The sequence below is a fragment of the Hibiscus syriacus genome, unplaced genomic scaffold, assembly GCF_006381635.1.
Source record: "Hibiscus syriacus cultivar Baekdansim isolate YM2019G1 unplaced genomic scaffold, ASM638163v2 tig00111495_pilon, whole genome shotgun sequence".
Taxonomy (NCBI): domain Eukaryota; kingdom Viridiplantae; phylum Streptophyta; class Magnoliopsida; order Malvales; family Malvaceae; genus Hibiscus; species Hibiscus syriacus.
The window spans coordinates 342,777-352,512 of record NW_024063103.1 but is presented as its reverse complement, the minus strand read 5'-3'; the positions used below and the strand labels follow the sequence as shown (position 1 = coordinate 352,512).

The window sequence follows — 9,736 nt, the reverse complement described above, 5'->3', positions numbered from 1 at the left end:
GAAATAGTACATGGTACCATGTGTGGTATCCATCAATACAATATACTTCTCCTTCTCAACATGCTCTAACCAATAACACATACCTGAATTTCGTACTTCCCTTTTTTAACTAAATAATAACCTTCGTATGCCATTTCCTTGCACAGTGTAGCAAAAGCGTTTCTCATATATACTTGGGCAGTATTACGTTTTAAAGTTGACATCACACATTCACAATACGGTTGTTCATCACTTGTTTTGTAGTCATGATGATTTTCTTCCCATCTTAGAGATTACAGTTGTTTATGATAGTTATCAACAAATTGATATAACATCACCTTTTTGTCAAACCATCTTAGAGATTAGTTAAATGCAGAAAATAAATATAATAATAACTAAAAATCAAGTGTATATGTTTTTACCTGCATAAAAACAATCCTTACAAATATGTTTCTGCCCATTTCTCTTTATTTTTCATACAAATCTTGAACCCATTTCCTTCCTTCAAAGTTGTGTTTTTCCACTAATTCTTTCCATGTCGTTTCAAAATCAGATTTAGTTCTACACTTGTTGGCGCATCAGAAAAAACCGTTGAGAAAACTATGATTGGCATAAGACTACTCATTCCTCATGATATACCATAAACACAATCTATGTTTTGCTGCAAGTAGTACTTCAGAAATGGCATTTGTCATGGCCTTATCTCTATCAGTAATAACAGTAAGAGGTTTGGCATAATCTCACGCTTCAATCAACCGTTGTAAAACCCACACATAGGAGTCCTTTTTCCCATCCACAAGCAATGCACATCCAAATGGCATTGTGTTTAGATGATAATTAACACCAACTAAAACAACAAACTACTTGTTGTATGTGTTGCACTTGTAAGTCGCATCAAATTCAAGAACATGCTCGCGTTCTTTTGTAGTCTGCGAGTGATACACTATCGGCCCAGAATAACTTCTCTAAGTTTCCGAATTCATCCCCTGTATGTCTCACAAAAAAGAAATGATCAGATTTTTGTTTTCAATATAAATAAGCCATCATCATTTCTACGTCACCATCTTGCACTTCCTTTCATTTGATTCTATGTTGATAGTTGTACAAATCCTTCGGTAGAAATTCAATATTCTCAATTGAACTAGCTTCATTCACGAAATTTCGCATCATTTTACTTGCTCCAATCCCAGAGTTGAGCATGCTCTTAATCTTAATTCGGTCTAACCCACTAATTTTTCAGAATGACCTACAAAATAAAACATTAAAGAACATTAAATATATAAGATATAAGTTAGTATGTAACAAATTAACAAATTTTTCATAATTACATACCAGATGTAAGCAACATGTGTTGGCTAAACCATTTCATGGTTATGTTCAGCGTGGAATTTTGCAACTTTCCAATAATGAAAATGTTCATCCAATTTGAATCTAATAAATGCTTCACACCCAACTCAGATGTTCGGTTTTTTGACACGTTTTCTGTTTCGAAGGTTATTCTACCTATCCTCTCTATATCCCTCCTTACGACACACTATTTTCTTTGCAATTATGTGACCACCATTTCAACTTTTCACTATCTGGTCAACTCGAACTCCAAAGCTTTCACTTTTGCATATGTATGATAAAATTCAACGCAATCATCTAAAGTCTTCCACTTTAACAAATTCATATCATTCTCATCGCAATCTTTTAATTCCTTTCCAATCTTATCCCATATGTATTCATCAATGAATTTGTTAATTGACTTCTTATCTTCTACATGATTGTCATCATCAAGCTGATAATCAATTTCTTCTTCTTCTTCTTCTTCAGTATGAATTTCAAAATTTGATTCATTATTGCATCCATCTTTTTCCTGATTATGGCCATCTTCATCCTGATAAACACTGTCCAACTCTATAATTTAATTTTTTTATCAACTAACTCGAAAAAATTTATATATGCACGGACAAAATCAAAACCAACATTATTAAAATGTTTAATGACATCAAACCTATATTCTAAAGAGTCGAATCGTGCTAATCATGTGTACCGTACCTCCTGTGTATCGATACACAACGTTTAATTTAAAAAATAGCTCACTATTAAGGTACCAATACACACAAAGTACCGATACTTTGTTGCCTAAGTACCGGTACACATTGTCGGTGTATTGATATGTCCTACACGAATTGCAAATTGGGAATCGGGAATTGGATTGAAATAAAACGTTTCAGTGAGAAAATTAATGATCAATTGTTCAAATTGGAGTTCTAGAAATGGAAATTTGGAAATTAATTAAAGAATTCAGGTTATACAATTGGAGGAATTTTAAAATTATGGTTAGGGTTTAGGAAATATGAGATTGGGGAAAAATAATTAGAGGGGGAACTTTCACGCCGACAACCACGGCCACTGTCGATGAAGGCGCCGACAGCTGGTCAGCCACCACCCTCCGGTGACGGCTTTGACGAAAAATAAAATTTGAATCAAAATAAAAGTAATCTAGATTACCTTAACGGGTTGTTTGCGCAAACAATGGTGATGGCAATGATTCAATCGAAGGAGGAAGACGAAATCGATGGCGGCGATGACGACTACGTTGGCGGTAGCGATGAGAAAATCAAAACTTATTTTAAAAAATAGTGTTTTCTAAATTGGAGTTTCTATTTGAACTAGTTATAAAAATAAATATTTAAAAAACAATTAAATTAAATTGTGATTTATTTAAAATTATGATTATATTTTTAACTAAAATATAATTATACGTTGAGTACCTTTTATTTTTAACATTTTACAATTTAATTTATTGGTGCTCATCATTATTGATGTTCATCGCCACTTGTCGCACAAGAATCATCTATGTACATTATATCACAATAAGATAAAAAGTTCCATCCATACGAATAACAAAATATAAAACAAAAGGAGAACCAAATATATATATATATATAATAGAAATTAAATATTATATTCGGGGAAGAATTATACAAATTTGCATGTTCACATGCCAGGCCTTGCAGGATTAGTTTTTGGTGATTTAATTTTGGCCATGTCAACAAGGTCTCCAAATAGCTTATCTTCTGGTTTTGAAGGCTTGGTTGGCGGCATGTAAGACGAAGTTTGAACCTGGTAGGAAGAGTTTCTGGAACCGTTGTTATCTCCGATGGACAGCCCATACATTTGTTGATTAAGATACCATTGTTGACCGTGGCCGCCATAGGGTGCCATTGGCTGCCCACCATACATTTGTTGAGGAGAATACACTGGTGCCATTATCTGGGGAACTACAGTAATTTGCTGTGGAATCATGCCCATGTTATACGGTGCTCCTTGGACTCCTTGGGGATGAAAACCACCAAATTGGTTTCCCTGAACAGCCTGCTGCTGCTGGTTATTAATTCCTGACAAATGGCCGGTAATGACAGGCTGAATGTAGACACCCACCACTTGATCACTTCCCATTTGTTGAGGTCCGAAATGGGGATACTGAGGAACTGCAACTAGGCTAGGCTCAGCTGCTTGTGCTTCCCAGGGTGGTGGTGGTAGTGAGCTCATACTCGGGGCACCTCGACATGCAAAAAGTACAATTCATAAATTCAGAAGTAGCAGAGGCTCTTTGTGCTTGAAGTTAAATGCTCTATTCAAGAGCCTTTTTTTAGGGGGGGGAAAGCATATTATAAACAGAAACGAACCATAGGTGGGCTGCAGCTGCTGCTGACCGTTCCAGGCAGGACCCATGCCTTGGGAAAATGGCTGCTCATATTGAGGTAATCCTATGTTCGGTTCATTTCCATTCACATGAAAGTTCTGCTGCTGAGTTTGAGGAGTTAGAGGATATGGGTGTCCGCACAAATCTGAAGACAAGGTGTTAACAGAAGCAGGCGTGTTGTTATCGTCAGGAAACATATCAAAGAGAACAAGGGCCATTTGCTGTGATGATGCAGGAGTTGTTTGTTCTGGTTCTCCCACAGGAACAAGGGCAAGTGAATCATCTGCCTTTGGGAAATTGTAGTCATCACCACTAAGGAGGTCCATTTTCGGATCAACTGCCGCCGGAGGAGTTGAACCATTAGTCATAGGAGGTACAGGGAGCGATGACTGATTGAACGTTTGAAAACTTGTGCTCGAGGTAGATCTGAGAAGAATCTTGCTAGTAAAGCACAAGCACTGGAAACATCTAATTATAAGATTTTAGATAACCCAGAATCAAATGAATTCCAATGCCAATCCTAGCAACCTAAATTTGATAAGAAAATCAGACGTTCCTCAGAAAGAAACGCTCAACCAATCACTATATCTGAAAATTTTCAAAAGGTTTCCACTTGGTCATAATCATGCACCTGCAGTGACATAACTTACTCTGAAAAATCCAGAAACAAAATTTTTCCAAGGATTCCTCAAAACAAATAAATCAAAATGGTGTATGGAATTTGTGATCAAGTTCCAGGATACTGATTAGGACAAGAAGACACTTAATAGACATTATTATTCTTAGAAAATTCTATCAGTCGTATACTATGATACACGGACTCTTCATCATGACATGTGTCCAACATTCGTGTCTGACACTTGGCTATGGGGATATGATCCCTAAGGATCCTTCAAATATATGGGAAATCTCTTAAAAATCTAGCCATACATGTGTCAGATGCATACCCATGTCCGACACTGACACCCGAGTCCGAGTAACATAGGTCGTATGACACAAAAGACCAACAATTTTGATTACCAGATACCCAGCATATACCAGTTCAGTTCAAAGAATAATAATTACCTCCCTTCAGACTGTTTGCTGCTATCCCCAGTATCAACTTCAGGCTTAGATTTGTCTGCTTGAAAAGTTTCTGAAGCTATCTCTCCATGCTTTGCTAGAACGCGCTGCAAATCATCATTCAATGCTAAACCCCGACACAAAAGTGACTCATCCCTACAGGAGATAAAGAAGCACAGGTGATGTTTGTTTTATATGTAAAAGTATTTCTTACAATTCCGTCTATCATTCCATAGACATCTATATATCCATGCAACTTATACACCATACATGCCAGAATAAATGGAAATATCATGCAGAGGTAAATATCTCTTGAGCAATAATGTACTGGTATAAGCAAAAAGTTAAATGGAACATAAAACAAATTAATCCTTCCTCAAACTGCTCTCGTAGCTAGTCACCAAAAAGAATATAATTGAATCGAATGATGAATTCCTTTGATCTCAACACTCGAAATTTCACTCCCTCTACTTGGTCATGCATTATAACAAGTGATACCTTGCAATAACCTAAAAGGCCAGGTAATAAAATTGAAACTAGTCAAAGAACCTGCAAAGGAAAGGACCCATAAAAACAGATGATAACATCAACTCATCAAACCAGATAAATGTATTATGGCGGCTAGGAAGTAATTAGTAAAACCATTTAGCATCGACCTAAAACCAATTGTCAGCAAGTGAAAAGGCCCAAGTTGCACAATAAACCCAGGGCATAGAAGAAGCGTAATGATACCATTTTACCAGTCCCCCTCACGTGTAGCTAAACAAGTTTTACAGGACAATCTAACGTCGGTTTAGGCAGAAAGCACAGAGGACGCTTGCTCTCTGATTCTATGTTAATAATCCAACCTAAGACCAATTGGCAATAGGTGGAGAGACCTGACTTGAACATAAGACCACAGGAAATCAAGACTGAACATATGTAAGATAACACTGCTTTAACCGGGTGTCCTTACGTTGTTGAGTTAACAAGGTGTACAACTCTTTGTTTGTAGACACGGCACTGCTGCACTAAGTCAACAATCACCTCCTGCTTGAGTCCCTGAAATTGTAGAAGAAAGCTCAGTAAACATGCAAATAAAAAAATGAATATAGAAATGAAAACATAATATTCATAAAAAGATTATTAGATGATTTAACAGCATGAAACTCTAATGAACTCTGAAAAGTTCTACATTGTAAGTGTTGGAAAAACATAAAGTTTACACTGAAAAACTGGTTCAAAATCTGACGAATTTTAGCATAGACAACACAATTACTACACAGACCAGTTATATTTCGACTTTGGTTGTCACTTTTAATCCAATTAGACTCGTCACAAGGAATCCACATTACTATGCTCTTGCGAGAACACAAATTTGTTTTAGCAAGTTAACAAAATATATCCCTTCTCTCTACATATTGAATTGCGAACTTATACCTCTTTGTTTTCAGGATCTAATGCATTTAACATTTCTGCAAGGACATCCATAATACCACGTGCATTCTGAATTTCTGACATACTGGGAAACGGAACTCCAGTTAGAACATTAGATGCAAAACCAATGATTAAATACAAAGTAGGAAACAGTGAATTAGCAATGAAATGTCACTATCAATAATATGACACAAAAAATAATCCACATTTTTCAAGTATTAACTACTCTAGTATGTGAAAAGTCCCTATTGCTCTACCTCAAGAGGAAAAGGCCAATCACTGGAGTGGGAACACAACATCCATGTTTACCTGCTAGGGACAGGGATCGCTGTTTACCAAATTGAGAAGTCAAAACAAGTAGGATTTTTTGGCTCAATAACTCATTTTATTCCATCTTTAATGTACATTAAGTGAATAAAAAGTTTGTTCTGACAATTACTATTATTTTAATATATAAAAATATTAAATTAACCGTATGTACTTATTAGAATGGAATAACATCCTTATTACACAATTGAACCTTACTGTAAAGCTCAGAGAAGAAAGTATAAATTATTTCAAAGAGATTTATTATTTAAATAGTAGATGATGATAATAGGATTTACATGAGCAGCAGACTTTTGCTTAACCCATTACTGCAGCACAATTTCTACAAAGACATCAGGAAGAGTTTTTCTTCTTCCTTTTCTTCTTTTTCACTAAAAAGTCCTTGGTCATCTTAACATTGAAATAGAAATAATGGAAAACACGAAAAATATGATGCTTTTACTCATACAGCTTAAGTACAGGAAAAATACCTTAGGGCTGGGAACTCAGGCTCTGCAGAAGACTCACGTTGGGTATAAGACAAAGGTTGTGTTTGAGGAGTGAATACAGGGGCAGACGTCTCATTCCTCACAGGGAATACTGCCCCAGCATGCTGAAACATCAAACCAGTTTGAGTCAGAAGAAAAAAAAAGGTCACATTATCTGAAAGTGATACTCGTATCACATGTTTTGAATACAACAGTATCGAGAACAAAATATAGTATATGAATAAATGGATCCCAAGAAAAGCAGTTTGATATGAAAATCTCAGTAGTCATACCAATAACTCCCGGTATGCAGCATAATATTGTGGATATCTTGAATTTGTCCCAAAAGATTCTTGCCAACTATCAATCAGACTCAGTATCTTTTCTTTGACATGAAAATCGGGCTGCTGCACTTGAGCAGTACAAAAAAACTGAGAACAAGTTTTACTAGAAGAAAATAGATCAAAACAGGTGTTATAGTTACCTTTTTCCTGACCAATTTGATCATATCATTGAGAACATCTCTCTCTACAACATGTATATGAACAAGGTCCCCACAATTTTTTATGATAGTTTCTAGTAGCTAGAACATAGAAAGTAGATATAAAATTAAACAAGGTTAGATATATTTAAGAAATAGAAGCCGTAATAGTAATATCCATGAATTAGTACAAGTCAATATAAAAGTTCTCAAGTGCTTACAGTTAAGGCAAGAAGTTGAACTTTGGGATTTTTATGTCCAAGCCGCTTTTTTATGCCTTTTATAACATCTTTTGCTTGTCTGATAAACAACACTAATGTCATTTAAAGAACAGTAAATATTAACCAGAAAACGGTAAACTAAATCTTTTTTATGTTCTGCTTTCAAAGTGACTCAAATTAACTAAAACTCAACCAGAGAAAATAAACAAAAATAATAATCAAAAGTACTAGTATACAACATAATCATCGTTAAGCTGATCATGTTTAAAGTAGCTGACAATCTAATTCGTATCTGAAAAATGAAAATTGAAACGTCAGGATAATAAGGCAACAGCCAATGAAATTATCTATCACGTAGCAATCTTTCAACCTTGAGACAAATAGCTGAGGTCTCTATCACCAGGCTATATTTACATGATACCGACCCGTATTTGAAAGGCTTTATATCGCACACATGCATGAATTGGATTACATATTGAACGAAGGAGAAGAAAAAAATTGATCAATTTAGATAAACATCTTAGACCAAAATTCTATAATTTCTATAATATTATGAGAATTTCAATAACAACAAAATCGATTTTAGAAACAATATGAGAAAATAGGTTGGCCGTCTTCATATTCGTTTTTATTAATCAAATTCGGACGCAATAATTCTAAAGAGAGTGAGAGAGATGGGGGAGAGGAGAAACTAAAATCCAGTGCGACGCATACACAGGGTTGCGAGTAAGCAAGTCGCAGATCTCGAGATTCCTAGCCCAATCAGGTCCGATCAGCAAGCTGCTGGTTGCTTTCTCCACCATGGAGTTCACCATCTTCATTCACAAAAAGGCAATTCCCACCCAAAAAAGAACAAAAAAGGAATTATTATTATAAAAATAATAAAACATCAATCAAATTCCGGCCACCGTATCGGGTGGTCGCGAGGAACTGCGATACAGAAGGCGCCACCAAAAAAATCGATGTTTATTAAATAAACTCAAACAGCGAATAATCGGCAGCTCCTCCCTTTCTCCTCGCTTCTCCCTCCTATTCTGTCTCTCTCTACATAAATCGATTATATATTTCTTTTAAACGGAAAAAATATATATATTTTTAAAATTATCTGGGACGTAAAGGACGATCCAATGATGGTGTACCACGTATTATTAAAACGGTACTAAACACGTAGCATATCTAGATGTACTTGCCCTGATACGGATGGTTTGACTTGCTGACCGCTCATATCCAACTGTGTGTCAATTGTCCGCCTAAATTTGGTAATATAATACACAAATAAAATACTATTAAAATAATTAATAATCTTGCATATTAGTAGCAAAATCCTAATAAAATAGAATAAAGTAAATATTTAAGAGAAAATCGCCTCAGTGACCAAAAAAAAGTTATAATATACGATTTTAACCAACTTTTTTTGGATTTGCCAAAATGACCAACAAAATCGCAACGCGAAATAAAAATCGCAACGTGATCCCCAGAATCGCAAATCAGTTTCCAAAATCGCAACGCGATTCTTGAAAATCGCAATGCGATAGTACAAATTCGCATTGCGATTTTCCAAAATCGCAACGCGAATATGAAAATCGCAACGCGAACACATAAATCGCAACGCGTATCCGTAAATCGCAACGTGTATCCGTATATCGCAACGCGTATCCGTAAATCGCAACGATAATACATAAAATCGCAACGCGTATCCGTAAATCGCAACGCGATATTTAAAGCGCCATTATAATCGCTACGCGTATTTTATTTTCAAATTACAAAAACCAATATTAAGACAAAATCCCGTAATCGCAACTCATAACCTAAAACCTAAAATCACAACTCAGTCCCATCTCCATCTCTCACTCTCTACGGCGAAGAAATCCGTCCCCATCTCCGAAGATTTCCGTCCCCATCTCCGGCGAAATCCCTCACAACCATTCACGGTCAGAAATCCCTCACAATATTCAGAAATGGAAAATCAACCTCCGAGGGTTAGTTTTTTTAATTATTTTTATTTTGAAATGTTTGCATTATTGTAGGTTTTTCATATTGAAACTGATGATAAGTTTACTGGTCATTTCAATAATAGATTAACCATTTC

At 35.6% G+C, this 9,736-nt stretch overlaps 1 protein-coding gene across 2 annotated transcripts; it reads right to left on the bottom strand.

Annotated features, from left to right (window-relative positions):
• Positions 1-2,888: 2,888 nt before the first annotated feature.
• Positions 2,889-8,559, bottom strand: LOC120163796 (TOM1-like protein 9). 2 transcript variants are annotated; one of them, XM_039173624.1, is made up of 10 exons: positions 8,362-8,559; positions 7,648-7,726; positions 7,430-7,528; positions 7,239-7,352; positions 6,949-7,070; positions 6,155-6,236; positions 5,691-5,776; positions 4,739-4,891; positions 3,657-4,099; positions 2,889-3,530 (listed from the first exon to the last, which is right to left on the bottom strand). In XM_039173624.1, exons 1-10 carry the CDS (start codon positions 8,466-8,468, stop codon positions 2,965-2,967), a joined length of 1,851 nt encoding a protein of 616 aa, XP_039029555.1. In that variant the 5' UTR covers positions 8,469-8,559; the 3' UTR covers positions 2,889-2,964. The 2 variants fall into 2 exon arrangements, with proteins under 2 accessions (XP_039029555.1, XP_039029556.1); XM_039173625.1 differs by having other exon boundaries at positions 7,239-7,349.
• Positions 8,560-9,736: the final 1,177 nt, after the last annotated feature.